The 17,853-nt window shown below is 44.4% G+C and overlaps 1 protein-coding gene across 1 annotated transcript in view; it reads right to left on the bottom strand.

Moving 5' to 3' along the window:
* Frem3 (FRAS1 related extracellular matrix 3) overlaps nt 1–17,853 on the bottom strand; it is a 49,456-nt gene that overhangs the window by 2,707 nt on the left and 28,896 nt on the right. The window contains 1 exon segment of the mRNA XM_087900623.1: nt 5,979–6,123. Coding sequence (XP_087756749.1) covers nt 5,979–6,123 — 145 coding nt within the window.

Genomic DNA, 17,853 nt, shown 5'->3' with positions numbered 1-17,853 from the left:
AAGGGGCAGGCCTCCCAGAGATGTCAACCAAACATGGCATATCAAGTTGTAATAATATTAAGCACCTCCCCTCCTATTAAGGGCAATCCAGCAGGAGGAAAACAGATCCAAAAGCAGGCAAAAGAGACAGAGACATCCATACTCACACTGTTAGGAGTCCCACAAGAACGCTAAGCTATACAATCATAACCTATCCAGAGGACCTGACTCAGACCCATACAGGGCCCGTGATTGTGGATTCAGTCTCTATAAGCCTCTATGAGCCCTGCTTAGTTGATTCTGAGGGCTGTTTTCTTGTGGTGCCCTTGACCCCTCTGGCCTCCTACAGTCCTTCCTTGCCTTCTTCCTCTGCAATTCCCAAGCTCCGCCTAATGTTTGCCTGTGGGTCTCTGCATCTGCTCCCATCAGCTGCTGGATGAACCTCTCTGATGCCGACAATCATGCCTTTTAAATGCATATGTAAAATGAACATTACCTCCTGAGTAGATGCGCATATTTGCTGGGTCTATAGCGTTTTTGGTTTGAGTTATTCTCTGTGTTTCTCTTTCTTAGACACATGAATCACTACCCCAAGAACCATCAGTTCTTGTCTGTCCCAACTCTAAAGTGGCAGGACTTTTGTGCAGAAGGAATTACCAAAAGGAATTTAAATATCTCCCACAAATTAGAACTCAAAGAATCGGTGAACCAAATTTGGATTCAGTTCTTCATTTCACTGATATATTTAGAACAAGAAATGAACTGATAAGTTTTGAATCCCTGGTTAATGGAAATCTGTCATTGCCAATGTAATAAGCCAGTCAAACCGAATTATTAAATCCGGGTTTAATGAACAGAGCAAAGTAACTCCTGGGTGACCCTTAGGAGGGCAGGAGAGGAATCATGTGACAAATATGGCTGCCAGGTCTTAAGTAGCCTATAGGCGTGGACTTGAGCAGCTCCAAGGAGGGGTGACTTTTGGCAGGCTTTCTCAGGGGTGGACTTTGAAGAGGGCAGCTCCAGGGGAGGGGCTGCCGCTTGGTGCACTGAGGATAGGGTTTGGAATGGGAGAAGTAAGACCTGAGCATAGAATGGGCCCCAAGCTGGAGATCCCATACATTCCAATCTTTTGGGGGTATATATGGACGTCAACAGGACTTCCATCTAAGCATGAACCTCTCTGAAATTAAAGAAAGAAAGGTAGATGGGTGAGTTGGTGCAATGAATAAAATTGCTTGATGTGCAAGTTTGGTGCCTGAATTTGGTCCCTGAATTTCACATATAAGTGGAGGGATAGAACTGACTCCAAACAGTCATCCTCTGACTTTCACATGTGTGTAGAGACTCCTGTGCCTTGACACACAGATCTTGCATGTGCACCCACATACAAAACACTATATTTTAAAGAACTAGCCAAAGTCTGTAGAGGGCCGAAACCACACTCTCCACCATAGATGGCGCTGCACCGCCAGGTGAGCAAGAAAGCGCACACGTGTTGGTAACTTTCCACGACTCCCAAGGCATCACCTAGGACTGGGAGCAGCGGACCAATCCAAGAGTGACACATCCGAAGCAGGGTCTGTTTCATATATAAGGGATGGCTTCCTTCATATCTGGGTCTCTGCCATGTGGCTTATGCTCTAGCTCCCAAGAGGATTAAAGCTATTTCTGCAGAAGGATCCTGTGTCCCGCGTGGTTCTTGCTGGTGAGACCTCGCGTGGGGCATTTGGTGCCGAAACCCAGGAAGAAAAACCTTGCACCGCCGGAGACCAGGAGGATTTCAGAACTGCAGGTGTGCATGCTCAGAGAGGTATGCTATAAAGTCCAGAGAGCATATCAGAAACTGAGCAGCAGTGGGAGGTTGTGCGTGCACTCAGATAAGTTAAAAATGACCCTCCGGTAAAGAATGGGGGAGAGAATGTTGTTTGCATTGTTTTTTATGTACTGGACAGGAGAAAGATATTTAAATTTAGGAACTGCTAAAAAAGGTAGTTTAAATTTAAAACATGGGCTTAAGAATATGATGTTTTGGAGGAGAGGTTCTGTTTTCGCCTCCATGGTGGATGGGAGCCTAAGTATGTGCTTGAGATCCACGTGGCTTGAATCACCAAGACCTCCTGAAATGTTATAGTGTATACCCCTAAAATGCAGCGTCCCAATACAGCAGAAAGCAGTCAGAGAGACTAACAGCGCCCAAATTCCCTAAAAGATTAAATGAGGTCCTTTCAATGATTGCAGAGCAGCAAGCCTGCTTCTCTGAGTTCCGCTTTGTTCCGTACACCGGTTTGGGCTCGGAGTGGGTGCAGCTGAGGCTGGAGCGGAGCTTTGCTTGGTGGCTATGGTGGGGGGCACGTTGCGCCGGCTCAATTGGTGCGGCTCAGTTGGTACCTCGCCTGGAGGGTGTCACAACAGTACCAAGAATGAGAGCGGTGCCACAAGCAGCCAGGCCAGAAGGCTTGCAATGTACCTAAAACTGTGAGGGTCTCTGAGGCTAAAATGGCTCTGGTTCCATTTGGCTATGCTAAACTATGCTGACTTCAGGCAGGACTGGTCGTAATAATAAAAGCGTGTCAACCTGGTTACCCGTAACCTAGGTAACGAAGGCGGACCTATTGCCTGAGGCAACGGGTGGGATAAACAATGCTAGACCTAGGGTTTTTTTTTTTCCATCTGAATAGAGGGGCCTGGAGAGATGGCTCAGAGGTTCAGAGCACTGCCTGCTCTTCCAGAGGTTGCAAGTTCGATTCCCAGTGGCCACGTCTTCTTAGAACTCCAGGCTGGGAACAGGAAAATGGTTTTCTCATATTTTTGGAGCAATAATCTCATCTGTGCCAGATTTAAAACGGTTTAATTCTAAGGCCTGCTGTAATGGCACAGGCAAACAAGATTTGCTCTTTAAAACAGAGACCTATAGGTCTCTAAGTTCAAGACCAGCCTACTTCCAGTACTGATTGTGCTAAATTTTTACACTGAGTTTTTTAATACTCTTAAATGTTATTTTGGGAGATTTTTTTTTTCTAGGAATGCTGACATACATCTGGGTACTATTCATGTTGTGGATTCATCTGTCCAGTGCCTGAGGACAAAGCCTCTGCTATGGAGCTGTCTGACCTGATTGTTGCGGAGCTGGCGGGTTCCTGAGGGATGGTCCAGCTCCCGTCCTTGGTCTGTCAGTTATTGCTGTGCTGTTGTTGCTGTACATTACAGTGTTGTTGTTGCTGTGCCATTGCTGTGCTGCTGGATTTCCTCTTGATTTGTCAGTTATTGCTTGCTATCAGTTTCCCTTATCCTGTCAGTTATTTCTGCTAAACACTATGGGTATCTTCAAGACAGGTTACAAAATGCCATGGTTATTCAAATTAAAAACTAGATACTAAGGTTAATCTTGACAGACCTCTTGATGCAGCTGGAGAGTTGCGCCCCTGCGATCCCAGATTATTAAGCAATTGTCTAGTTATCTTCTAGGTAATTGGACTGGAGAACTTACCAGTTCTTGTTAAAATCGAAAAAAGGGGGAATAATGGAATTGCCCCCGATGCTAAGAATGGCTATTGCCATGGCTCTGTTCACTATAGATTTTTTAAATGGCAGCATGGCCTATACCATGGAAAACAGAGACCCTCAATCAGTTATCTACCACAGTGGCTACAGCCCTGGATCAGCAGGCTACCATAGATACATCTATTAGAGGTAAAATAATGGTTCTTAATCAAATAATTGACCTAGTACAAAAACAGGTGGATATCTTATGGCAGCCTGCCCAATTGGGTTGTGAATGGAACACTCCAGCCTTATGTGTGACCAGTATACCATATGAGAACTTTATAAAAGTGGCTAACTTGTCCCGAGAATTGTCTTTGTATCTTGCAGGAGAATTTGGATGATTTGCTGTCCTCCTTGAGACGGTCCATCGTGACAATCAACTCCACGCGAGTGGACATAAGCCTGGCCAAAGGATTCCAGTCCTGGGTCGTGTCCTTCATCCCCTACTTCAAAGAATGGGTGGGGGTGGAAATGTTTTGGAACGTTCCTACGCTATGGAATAGTGTTTCTCCTCGGGATGGTCTGCTGACTCTAATCCCAAAGCCATAGGGATAAAGTGGTTTTTGCACAGCGCGCTGCCCTGAAACAGGGAGCTTCTACTGATATGTGGTTATCTATGTTAAAGCAGTAAGGTTTAAGCCAACCAGCTCCTGCACCCCTAGGACTGTGGTCCATGGCACAAGGTGGAGTGCTTGGCTTAGCTAGCCCTGAAGGTTGTGGAGCTGAAAAGCATCGCACAGAGAATGGCCCTCTCTGAGAGATAAGTCGCCCTGCATAAGGGTTTCCTGCCGTATATTCCCCTTTCCCAGAAAAATGGCAGAGGGCAGGCCGGATAAGTTCCAGGTGTCATGAACCTAGGGGCAGATTCCGTGTAAGCCCATTTTAATGTTTCTATTTTGGGAAGTGCGACCTCTATCTTTACCTTCTGAGGGAGTTGCCTTTCTGCAAAGAAGTAAAATTAGGGGGATATGTAGAGGGCCGCAACCACACTCTCCACCATAGATGGCGCTGCACCGCCAGGTGAGCAAGAAAGCGCACATGTGTTGGTAACTTTCCACGACTCCCAAGGCATCACCTAGGACTGGGAGCAGCGGACCAATCCAAGAGTGACACGTCCGAAGCAGGGTCTGTTTCATATATAAGGGATGGCTTCCTTCATATCTGGGTCTCCGCCATGTGGCTTATGCTCTAGCTCCCAAGAGGATTAAAGCTATTTCTGCAGAAGGATCCTGTGTCCCGCGTGGTTCTTGCTGGCAAGACCTGGCGTGGGGCAAAAGTCATTATTGCTTCTTCGCATATCCCCCTGTGGTGCAGGAGCGAGTGTTATGTCAGTTTCACAAGTCTAAGCAAAATGGAAGTGTTTATTTTCTTCAACCATTTGGGGGATGTAATGATACTATGTTCACGGTTCCATTGGTATTGGTGTGTTTTGCTGTTCTTACGTCTGGTCAGTTACTGTAGATGTTTATACTGTTAGTAGATTTTATTCATTTACAGGGCTTTTGCATCTATATTGAAGTATTGTCGTGGTTTATAGATATGTAGGTTGTTGACCCTGAGGTATGCTGTCTGTCTGTTTATATCTCAGGAAACTAAAAGATCCCAGTGGAAATGAGCAAATGCAAGCATCTATGTACTGGATGTTGGGTACTACTGTTTTTACTTTTATGGTAAGCACCTAACAGGCTTTCAGGAAGGTGCGGGATCCAGAGTCATCCAGCCTTGCTACCAGCAAGATCTGCATTTCCTGTGTCAGAAAACACAAAGGTGAGTAGGCTAAGAGAACAGTCACTGAAAATCAAGGGACATGCTAGTGTCAGAAGCAAAATCTCCTTCAGAGGCCTATGCCTTAGATTCTTCCAGGGTTTGGATTTGTCCAGCTATTATGCAATTCTTTCAGCTGACATTGAGTGTGTGTGTGTGTGTGTGTGTGTGTGTGTGTTGGGGGGGGCGAGCTCAACCTTGTTCCTTAGGAGAGAGATCTTTAAAATGGCGTCGTCCTGGAGCTTGCTGATTAGTCTAGTCTGCCAGCCACGAGCCACAGAGATTCTCCTGTCTCTGCCTCCACAGCACAGGGGTTACAGACGTGCAGTGGTGTGCTCATATGGGGGCAGGGGACTGAATCCAGGTCTTCATGCTTGTGTGGTAGGCATTTTGCTGACTGAGCTATTACCCATTCCCAGTCACACAAGTTGTTGATGAATGCCGTAAAGTTTTATAAATATTCTGGACTTTGGAAAACTTCATCGGAGTCCACGATCAGCAAGTGGGTAATGAAGAAGTCATACAGGCTGTGGTCTAAGAATGCTTTTGCATAGACAAATCATTTGTCCAGTCAGAAGGAAGAGAAAGAAGAGGTAGAATCAGAACCCACCTACCTGGCTTGCTCGCCCCTGAAAGACAGATCTCACCATCAACACGAATGGTGATGATCTTCTCTTCCTGGTGACTCTCACCTTCTGCTGGCTGTTGCTCTGTGCTCCTAGAGCACACGATGACAGAGGATGCTACAGAAAGGTCATTGCCTCTTCTCCAGATGGCCACCTCCACGTAGCCATCACTTTCTTCAACGTGATACTCTGCATCTCCAAAGTGTAGGCTCTAGGGAGGGACAAAAAGACAAGTGGAGGAAGGGTGTGCTGGCCTCCCAGAGGTGCTTACTGTCTGTTGGCCCTGTGTGGGCCTGGATATTTGTCACACCGGCCATGCCTGTCAGATCTGTCAGGTCACAAAGGTCACACAAAACTCAGAGAGCCAAGTCAGTGAATGATATGTTATGATTGTGACTCCCTTTTGATTGGGGTCTCACTTATTCTTTTGTTTTAAGAGCTTTCTGTCAAATAATAGTGAAAACCAGCCAGCCAGGCAGACCTTGGCAGTCACCTATTGTTTAGAGAGTATAGGGATGAAGTTAGGAAGACTTTGCTCTGTTAAGAGACAATTGAGACTAGGCAGTGGTGGTGCGCCTTTAATCTTCGCACTCAGGAGGCAGAGGCAGGAGGTTGTCTGTGAGTTTGAGTTTAGCCTGGTCCACAGAGTGAGTTCCAGGACAGCCAAGGCTACACAGAGAAACCCTGTCTTGAAAACACGAACAAACAAACAAGAGGTCTGGAGAGATGACTCAGAGGTTGAGAGCACTGCCTGCTCTTCCCAAGGTCCTGAGTTCAATTCCTGGCAACCACATGGTGGCTCACAACCATCTGTAATGAGATCTAGTGTCCTCTTCTGGCCTGCAGGCATACATGCAGGCAGAACATTATATACATAATAAACAAATAAATAGATCTGAGAGAGAGAGAGAGTTGAGTCACCGTTCTGAATTTGGGGACCAATGCTGTGCATTTTTTTAATAGTATTTGTTGATTTCAGGGACAGATAGCAATCTGGGGCTGGAGGAGGTGGGATCCTGTCACCTGAGGAGCCAGAAAAGGTCCCACAGAGGGGAGAAGGTAGATTTAGAGAGGAAAGGCTGAAATAGGCCAGAGTAGGTACCAAACCCCAGGAAACGTGCATCTTCCTAGAAAGGGAACCTTGATAAAGAGAATGCTAAGATTCAGGCAAGCAAATATACTAGATTCACACTATGACCTGCCCTGATTACAGTGCACATGAAGTTTGGGCTGGTGGGTAATGTGGGTAAAGCCCCCTCCCTGGGACCCAAGAGTAGAAAGAGAGAGTTGACCCTTGCAAGTCGTTCTCTAACCTGCACATGCAGTGACTCGTTCTCTCAACAAAATAGACAGACAGATGACAGACAGATCAAATGACTGTAATAAAGTTCTATGAAGCGTAGCTCCTAACACTAGATACATTCTGTTCTAAACAGTTTTGAATAATTGGTGTTTGGGCTAATGGTAGAGGTAAAAAAAAAAAATGTCAGGAAGCTTCAACATGGAAGGGTAAAACCCCAGAGATGGAGAAATAGAAAGTCAAAGTTATGGAGTCACAGAGATGACGCCTTTGTCAATAGATGGCGTGACGTATCTGAATTAAAGTAAAAAAAGCAATCTGTAGAGTAGAAACCAGAGTTAAAATATATCTGTTCATGCTGTGTTTTAGTAGACTAGAAACATAGGTAAACCGCATAAAAGGTTTTACTGTGGTCACAAGATCTCTCACAGTGTAGTCTGACTTGAGTCTGCTTTGCTTTTTTTTTTTCTCTGACGTCATCTGAACCGTCTCCACGCAGTTCCTGTTTCCCAGGTCTGCCTGGCATTTGCACTATGCCTGCTCCACAGGGCAGGGGCGACCTTGCTGGTGACTTTCTCTGAGCTGGGCTGTGCTATTTTGATGAATACAAATTCTTCAGAGCTTTGATGAGACTTTGCTGGGAACTGGGGACCTGGAGTTATAGCTCTGGAAGTCACATTAAATTTTCTCAAGGAATTGTGAATTCTGGAAGCTGTTCTTCTGGAAGAGCATGGTGGGTTTATAATTGCAGGACTGGACACTGCAAACCGATAGCCAGGGTGGACAGCATTCAGAAAAGGGTGCTGAGGCCATCTTTTTTATACCAAGAATTCCAACTCCATCTTCCTGTTCTCAATCCTGGAGATGCTCCTAAGGTTGACATAGGACATAAATCAAGAACTGGAAAAAAGTTATTTTTCTTCAAATTCTTAAAATGTTTAATAAACCGAGTTACACAAGGCAGTTTTTAATGTGACTATTTAATGTACTTTGAGCTTATCTCCCCATTTCTGCTCCTCCCATTAGTCCATTTTGTCCCCATAGACAGTTTCTCCTTTAGTTTAGTGCTGTCTGTATCTAATGATTTTATGGATCTGCATGGCATGTCTTTCTTGACTGTGACCTGCCTGGCCTTGGATGGACAAAACAAACAAACACCGATTCGTTTCTTGTGAAAACTTCATGGCATCTTTGGAAGGCTCTCACTCCCAAAGCTGGGTATCTTTCTTTGATTTCTTGATAAGGATGAAACGTCACCATTTGATTGCACACTTATCAATCCTTCTTAAACTCCTATGCATTTGGTGATGTCCTCTGTTGAGACTTTCCAAGCCTCTAGATAGCTCACTTGGAGCAAACCAGCTGATACCTGTTGCTAATCCAGAGTAAAACCCTTCTTTTTCCTCTGGGAAGAAGGCGTGATCCCTCAACGGTCCTGCATTTGTTTGTTCATAAAAGCGATCAATAGCTTATCACCTGCACTGAGGTCTCTCAGACAGGGTGATACCTGACCTCAAAGGGGATGGTGGGATTGAAGCCTATTATATTGTTGTTATTATTATTATATTATTAATATAATTATTGCTATAATAATTACACATAATTATTATACCCAGTAGCATAATAATTAATATATTATTATTATTGATTGTTCTCATTTCTCACTCTGGTTCTTGTTTTCTTAATATAATCAGGAGGACTAGTGTTGAAGCCATGTATAACTGCTGTAACTCCCTAATGCAATGATATATTACCATGTATATGTCATCTTAGTACCAGTTGCATTTAAATGTGACAGCTAATAGAAACAGTGCCTGTGTGTGGGTGCAGCCCCAGACTCCCTGCCCCATTAACTGTTTTCTCTCCCCGCCCAGTTTTTTTGTTCTTTTTTCATCTTAATGCAATTCTTTATGTTTCATCAAAGCATTGGATTTTCTTTTAATTTTGTTTTTTGTATATTTGATATTGATATTATCATAGTTATTCTTGGTTGTCAGTTTGACTACATCTGGAATGAACTGAAGCAAGCCCCTGGGCAGCCTGTGAGGAATTTTCCTGACTGGATTATCAGAAGCAGGAAGACGGCAGCAGCCCAGACAAAAGGACATGGAAGAAATTTTGCTTTTGCCTGCTTACCCTTGTACTTACAGGCAAGTTCATCTACGTTGTTGCTGCTGCGTTACTTAGCTGGCATCAGAACCAGCTACAGTGTAGATGCTAGGTGTTTGAGTATCCAATTTGATGATGTTTTGCTCTAGTCTGTCTGTCTGTCATTTGTTATTTCTTCTTTTGCTTTGGCTTGTGGTATATTTAATAACCCCATTCATACACAAATGGAAAAGTGACCATCATAGAGCATCCTCTGGACTATACAAAACATACCCTTCCTTCCCCCAGTCCTACTTCAAGGCTGAAGGAACATCATGGAAGGGAGGGCAAACGGAATGTAGGAGGACCTGGAAAAATGACCTAGACACAGGCACAGGCTGCTTTTCCTGAGGATATGGGTTCAGTTCCCAGCAATCACTCTGTTGGTGCCTCAGAGCTGTCTGTAACTCCAGTTCCAAGGGCTCTGGTGCCCTCTGCTGGCCTCTAAAGATGCCAGACATTCATGTGATGCCCAGTGCCCAGGCAAACATACAGTCAGGATGCACATATACATAAAACAGACCGTGGAGCTGGAGGGTGGGGAGGAGTGATATGAAGTGCTCTTCTGAACTTGACCTGACCATTGCATTCATGAGCTTATGATACATGTGCTTACTGCTATTCCTACATCACAGGGACCCCCAAAAGACCACCACAGAGACTGAATCCTATGTGTAAAAGCAAAGAGTCTTTATTCAAGTTCAAACTCGGACTCTCTGTGTGTCCAACACATTGGTGCTATCAGAGAGCCTCGAGCTCACTTGGGGTGGGTTTTTATCATAGCAGAGGTTGGAGTGAGGGATTTCTAAGGTTCAGGACCCCTGACTGACTCACATTTGTCTAGGGGTGCCCTGGTGAAAGGGGGTGGGTGTGTGCTGGGCTAAGGAGCCTCAGGTGATCCTATCTACAATGATTCTATTATGGATGGAACGTTGGGAATTTCCTTTAGACAGTTAGGTGTTTTTCCCCTTGGATGTTCCGTTCTTGAGTGGTCTCAGTTTGTGGTCTTTCCTGGAACCTTACAGGAATCTGAGACTCAGGCCTCTATTGAGTTTGCCATGGCTGGGCCCTACCTGCACATGAGAAAGCCAGTGATCATTCTAGTATGGATGGTGGAGGGGTACACAAGGCACCACACCTAGCTGAGCAGCTACTGGAAGTTGGGAGTCATTTTTCTTCAGGGATGTAACCACTTAAAAGTTCCCCTCAATCCAATAAATAACCCCACACTCATGCATGCTCAAGCAAGCCCTAAACTCAGTCGAAGTGGGAGAATTATGGAGGGAGATGGAGGAGATAAGAGATGGCAACAGGAGGTGAAAAGGGACAAAACACCCCACACATGCATGGAATTGTTAGTGTGAACCTAAAAAATTAAAAAGAATAAAACAAAATGTAATTTATTAGCTGGGTGGTGGTGGCACATGCCTTTAATCCCAGCACTCAGGAGGCAGACGCAGACAAATTTCTGAGTTTGAAGCCAATCTGGTCTACAGACCATGTTCCAGGACAGCCAGGGCTACACAGAGAAATCCTGTCTTAAAAAAACGAAATCTCTCTCTCTCTTTCTCTCCCTCCCTCCCTCCCTATCTATCATCTAATTTACTGACCCACTAGTGTGTATATATCCAAATGAAACGAAGTCTTGGAATTCAATTGGTGTCTTCCTATTGTCTGAGTGGTATCCACGACTTATGATGTAACTTTATTATTTCCAACATAAACAAAGGTACTCTCTTCCATATCTCCATTTAAAACAAACAAACAAACAAACAAACAGAAATTAAAAAAAAAACCCTTAACCATACCATGAAGTGGTCATGTTGTTAGTTTATATATTGGGTGCAGAAATGCAGGAGATGCATAAATGGACCCCTTTCCAAGAGGCTTAATCTCTCCTAACCAAACCAAGCTGCTGATCTGACTTTTCTAAGGTATTTGTTTCTGCTGGATTATGCCACCTATCACATTTGATTCCAAAGTTGGGAGTCTCCCTTTTCAGCCACTTCTTCACTGCGCCTGCTCTTTCCTGGCACTTGGGTGATGTCACCCAGGAGCTGCCTGCTTTGTCCTTGTCAGCTCTGGAGCCCGCACTGCTAAAGCAATCACACTGGTACACTCAGCAGCTTCTCTCAGCCTACTGGGCACCCATTTGTGTGGAAAGGGATGCCTCTCTGTGACCTGGGACATCTCTCTCTCTGATGACCACTGTGCAAACTTTCTGTATCCCAGGATTTGTCAGTTCATGGGTTTTTATATGATGACTTTTGTCCTGAAAGTAAAACAAACAGAAACAAATGAGTACCAAGCCATGAACAGTATTTATGGAAAATATGACTTCAAAACAACCTGTTTGGATGATTAAGGTCTTCTATGCTAACAGAGACCGATAGAGAGATGTTTGTTTAACTGCTTATATCTCTTCTAACTGTGTTCAACCTGAGGCTTCTAGAAACTTTTAGATAAGGATGGCATATGTTTGGTGAATAAGGTAGATTTGATAAAGTTTATAAATTACTAAGGTCCATTCAGTTAGCAAAAACTAAGTTGAAGATGTATATCTAGCTTCTTTGTATTTGCTAAAACTTTGTTAAGCTTTAGTTCTTTGAGATAAACTGAGTCATACAAAAACTGTGATATTCTGCAAATGTGCACTGTTGACGAGTCAGAAAACAAAGGCTCCCAGTTTGTCTGCAGACTGTGTTTATAGTTTCAGGTTTTATTTTGATACTCAGGGGTTAAATTAAACCCTCTATCTAAATTTTTAAGACTCAAACTTAACAGGGATAAAATTGTAAAATTCTAATCTTATAAAAGCTACTAAGTTGTTGTAAGCGTTAATGATAATTAAGACATACAAGGTAATGGTCTAATGTTCTCAGAACTATGTTTGTAGTCTGGTAAGTACAAATGTAATTAATTTACTGGGACAAGATTAAGCCTTTTGTATATGTTGTTAACGTGAAACCTGAAGCAAGTAACTAGAAATAAATAAAGTTTGTCTAAAATTAGGTATAATTAATTGGTTAGATCATGGCCCTCAAACTTCTTAGAGAGATCTGCTGAATATAGCATTTAAGGTGTTTAATGAAAACGTCTTCCCCTGAGAGATAGAAACACCAGCTTCTGGTAGCCATCTTCAAAGATGGACAGCAATGGACTCCACTAGGGCTCGCTTCAAGTGTGGTAACTGTTATGTCCAAATCCGTGGGTCCCCACAAAAACCAACAAAGGAGACTGAGTCCCATATGTAAAATCAAAGAGCCTCTATTTTAATCAAGTTTGCAAACTCGGTCTCTCCACATATCCAATGTATTGGAATATCTGGAGAGCCCTGTGCTCAATTAGAATTGAGTTTTTATAGTAGTAAAGGTGGGGGGTGAGGTGTCTCTGAGGTTCAGGACCCCTGATTGGCTGACATTTGTCTAGGGGTGTCTTGGTGAAGTGCTAGCAGGTGTTTCTATCTACAGTGCTTGGAATGCCAGGAATTTCCATTGAATGGTCTGCTCTTGGGTGGGGGTCAGGTAATCTCAGCCTGCCAGGCGTAATCTCAGGGTAAACTATTGAGACTCTTAGACTCCATTTAAATTTATCGATGGCCAGAATCCCAGGTGATAATGGTTGGAGGAAATAAAGAACTTCCTTTCTGCCCAGACTTAGATTATCATGGCTGGCTTTCACAGTAACATTGACCACTGGCCAAAGAACTGTCCCATGCCTTGCCCACCACCAGGCCTGCCCAAACTGTGGACACTGTCGGGTTAGCTGTTTGCTCTGCCTTGCCAAGATAGGTCAGTTTTCCCAAGTTCCTTCCTACAGGAAAATTTCTCAGACTTTCTGGGTCTGGTGGCCGGGGGCTGGTGCTGTCCTACAGTGGCAGCAGCTGTGTGACAGCCAAAAAATGACAACAAAGCCATCGAGGTCATCATGGAAGCTCCCAGGTCAGTTTTCCAGGTAATGAGTGAGTCTCTGTCACTCTGAATGATGCAGAGGCCATTTGGATTATACTTCCCGCTCAAATGTATGGGTCTCAGATGTTTGTGGTGGTGTTGATAGGGAGCTGTGACTCGATCGGTTTAGCAGCAGCAAACAGACCTTAGCAAGGTCCTCCCTCTAACGCTGCAGCTACATGGTCAGTCCATATCATATACAAAAACCAGGCCTTGTTTTCTTCCAGAGCTAGCAGGTGTCCTGCTGAGAAAGGCAGACTCAGACAGACCTGGCTGATGCGGCTTCACGGGGGAAAAAGAGAAGCTCGCAAGACAAGCTTTAACAGAAAACCAAATTCAAGCTGTCACGCTGTCCTATTAACTAAAAACTTACCTTTTAATATTATTTTTTTTCTTTTTTTGGTTTTTCAAGACAGGGTTTCTCTGTGTAGTTTTTTTGGAGCCTGTCTTGGGACTCACTCTGTAAACCAGGCTGGCCTTGAACTCATAGAGATCCACCTGTCTCTGCCCCCGAGTGCTGGGATTAAAGGCGTGCACCACCACCACCCAACTAGAGGATTTAAATTTATGTAAATTGTGAGGCTCTAAGTATGTGAAAACTGAGACTTAAAGATGATAAATGATGTTAAGGTTTCAGAGTTTTAACGTTAATCAATGGAGTTCCGATAAGCCAGTATTTTGACTGTGGTAAAACACTGGTGACTGCTATCATAGTAACAGGCTCATAAATTTAAATTTTCTTTGGTTGTTTTCTAAATATAGACTTAAGAGTACTTCTCACTGTGCTGAAAACACCTCTGTCCAATCCATACATACCCAGACATGCTTACACCTCTGCCCTATCAATACATATCAAGACATGCTTACACCTCTGTCCAACCCATACATATCCAGTCATGCCTATACCTCCGCCCATACATATCCAGACATGCTTACACCTCTGTCCGATCCATACATATCCAGACATGCTTCTATCATGTAGACAACTTCTCAGGCTTTCTTTTCACTGTGGCCCCAAGGCACGCATCTCCAGCTGTTTACAGATGCTTGTTAACGGCTTTTCTTCAGGGAGGATTTCAGTGCCGATTATAGACAGTGGTCATGCTAATATACCTAAAACTTTAACTCTTTTGCCAATTTTAAAAAAATTATGTAAGTTTCAGGGAGTCCTGACTTGTCTTCAATGTCACAGTCAACTGTCAACAGCCTAAGCTTTTCCACCCACTGCCTACTCTAGAGGGTGGGCTCATTCCTTCTCCTGGCCTTGGTTCTCCTTTCCCAAAGAGTCCCAAAAGCGCTCCCAAAGACCGGGCTGCAGGTCTGAAAGTTTCAAGCATGCACTCAGGATAAAGATTTCCCCAGCTCTTAGACTTTATTCTCTGTCCTAGTTAATGTCCGCCCCAGCAGTTTTCTCTTCAGCTGAGAGCCGCAGGCCATCCAGGAATTAATTAACTGTGACCTGCACACTGCTCCAGACAGCTTGCAACGCGCCAACCGCAGGTGGTCCTGCAGAACCAGGCAGCCCCGGACTTGTTATAAACTGCTCCAGCCAATGGGACTGCTTTTGACAAAGGCCCTCTACCATTGTCCAAATTTCCTTCTCCTGGCCTTTGGCTGGCATTCCAGCCTTCCTAGGCTCCAAAGACTTCAGCGTTCAAAATTTTAATACTTTCTATTGTCTGGGTTTATCACTCTTTCTTCACTTGTCAGCCAGAAGGGAATGGGACATTCCTATAGATGTCCTTAGCTATTCTGAATCAGTGCTTCTCTGAATGCTCCAATGCTGGTGTTTCAGTTGGTATCTATGCTTAGTTCTCTGAGCTAGAGTAGAATTTCTAGCAATCAGTTAATTTTTTGGTAGTGTTAAAAATAACAACACAAAGGGCTGAGGCTATACCTCAGTGGTAGAGTGTCTGCCTATGATACAGAAGGCACTGGGTTTAATTCCCATCGTTGCCAGGAGACAACCATAGTAAAATTCAGCAACAGCGTCGCGTTTGGTGGCACACAGCTGTCATGGCAGCGCTCAGGAGCAGGCCAGGGCAGGAGAGAGAAATCAGTAGGTAAAAGACTCATCACCAAGCTTGGTGACATGAGTTCAAACTGGTACGCACACAGTAAAAGAACCAGATCCCACAGTTGCCCTCTGATCTCTACTCCTGTGTCATGGTGTACATGTGCTACCGTCAAACACACACACACACACACACACACACACACACACACACACACACACACACACACTCAAACCAAATCAAATTTCCAAGGCCAGCCTGAGTGTCACAATAAGACACTCATAAGAAGGTGAAGGAATGAAGACGTTGGCGGCGGTAGAGATATCACCTTACATGGGCAAGGCCTTGGGTTTGGTCCTGCATACCACAAAATGCACAGACAATAAAGAAAAGAAAGCATCGACAACAGCACAGGCTTAGAGGCAGAACTGTGAAAAACAGTCGAAAGAGCCCATGGTTTAGGCAGACCAGATCAAAGACTGCAGAACGTCTCCACATAGTCAGTAAGGAGTTATTGAAAATGTGACTTCTCCTATAGCACTTTCTTTATAAGAATTGAAAGTGACTAAAGCCAGCAGGCAGTAGCATTTTCTCACTGTTTGCTCTGGATCCCCGCAGCTGGCAGCAGCATTCCCTCACTGTTTTTCAGCCCTGCTCTGCATCCCCGCCTGGACTCCTGCCTGACTTCTCTTACAGATGAACTATGAACTGTAAGCTGAAATAAACCCCTTTCTCCCCAAGCTGTCGTTGGTCAGTGTTTTAGCACAGCAACAGGAGGCATATAAGAACTCTGTGCCCTGTTTGGAGGGCAGCGCTCCAACCACTCTACCCCTTCCTTCCTGGGCTCTTCCACTGTTTCGGGCTTCTCCCCCGCTATGCTCCCTGAACCTTGCAGAATGATACAGGTGTATTAGGTGGGGCTCAGCTTTCAATAGTCAGTTACTCTCAGCACCTCGACAACTACGAGCCTCTGCAGTAATCACTGTCCCCTTCACCACGGTTTCTACATGGAATATTTATGGCTCGTATTTCTTAGGATTTTTTTTCAAAGACTGTTGAGTGCTTGTGGGTCTCAGACAACCCAGCAGGTGTTTGGGTCTGATTGCTACATTGTAGAAGGAACTGTCAAGCTAACGGAAATCATCTCCTAAGATTTTTTTTTTTTTTTTTTGAGACATGGTTTCAGGCTGGACTCAGACACATTACAAGGCTGAGGATGAGCTAGGACTTCTGATTTCCTGACTCCAGCTTCTGAATGTTGGCTGTTACAGACACGTACCACCAGGCCCAGTTTTATGTGGTGCTGAAAACTGAACCCAGGACTTTGCATGTACCAGGAACATATTCTATCAACTGAGCTATACACCATCCCCCAGGTCTATCTACAGTTCTAGAAAATTTAATTTAAGGAACTATTTAACTAGGCATATGGGATAGTCAAGAACACAGAATTTTGCCATTTATGTAAATAAAAAGTTCAATTTTTTTTTTTTTTTTTAGTAACAATTTAGGTTGGAGAGGAAGGACTGTGAATGGAGACAGGAGGGGAAGAGAGTGGGGAGGAGGGCAGATTGGGTGTAGTAGGAATTCTAGTTGATCTTAATAAATAAAACCCGGAGTCAGATATTAGGGGGTGAAAGCTGAAGGATCAGAGAAGCAGAGCCACCAGCCACCAGAGAGATCTTTTACCTCTACTGATGCTCACACTAAAAGGGGTGCTCCCTGTCCTCAGACTGCAACTGTCTCCACCAAACTTCAGACTGCTGGGGCTATCCTCAGACTGCACTGAACCCTTGTCTCCTCCCGCCGTATATTCCTTTCTCTGCCCAGCCATATCACTCCTGTCTCCATTTCCCTGGGCTGGGATTAAAGGCGAGGGATTCCAAGTGCTGAGATCGCCTCTGTGTGAATTCTGTTTCTCTTTTAGACAGATTCAGTCTTGTGTAGCCCAGGGTGACCTTGAACTAAGAGAGATTCCTCTGCCTCCATCTCCGGACTCCTGGGATTAAAGGAGTGTTCCATCGCTGCCTGGCCTCTTAGTGGTTTAGCTCTGCACTCTGATCTTCAGGCAAGCTTTATTTGTTAGAGTAGGAACAAGATATCACCACAATTGGGGATGCTGTAGATTGGAGGCTTCTATCTAGGGGAGTCTTTGCAACTTCTGTTCCCAGTGCTTGGGAATAATCTAACAAAATCAACTATCCTGACTTTTCTGTGCTAAAATAAATCAAGGAAAACCATCAAAGCCCCGAACAATGACAGAAACGAAAACAGAATACCCTGCTCCAATAACAAAATCCTTCAAAGTACCAAAGGAGGGCTGGAGAGATGGCTCAGCAGTTAAGAGCACTGGCTGCTCTTCCAGAGGTCCTGAGTTCAATTCCCAGCAACCACGTGGTGGCTCACAACCATCTGTAATGAGATCTGGTGCCCTCTTCTGGTCTGCAGGCAGGATACCGTATGAATAAATAAATAAATAAATCTTTAAAAAAAAAAGTACCAAAGAAAAAACCTAGGGTCTTCTCCTA

The sequence above is a fragment of the Myodes glareolus genome, chromosome 22 (assembly GCF_982192425.1).
Source record: "Myodes glareolus chromosome 22, mMyoGla1.1, whole genome shotgun sequence".
Lineage (NCBI taxonomy): Eukaryota > Metazoa > Chordata > Mammalia > Rodentia > Cricetidae > Myodes > Myodes glareolus.
The sequence above is the reverse complement of the archived record's forward strand: the minus strand, read 5'-3'. Positions and strand labels throughout refer to the sequence as shown.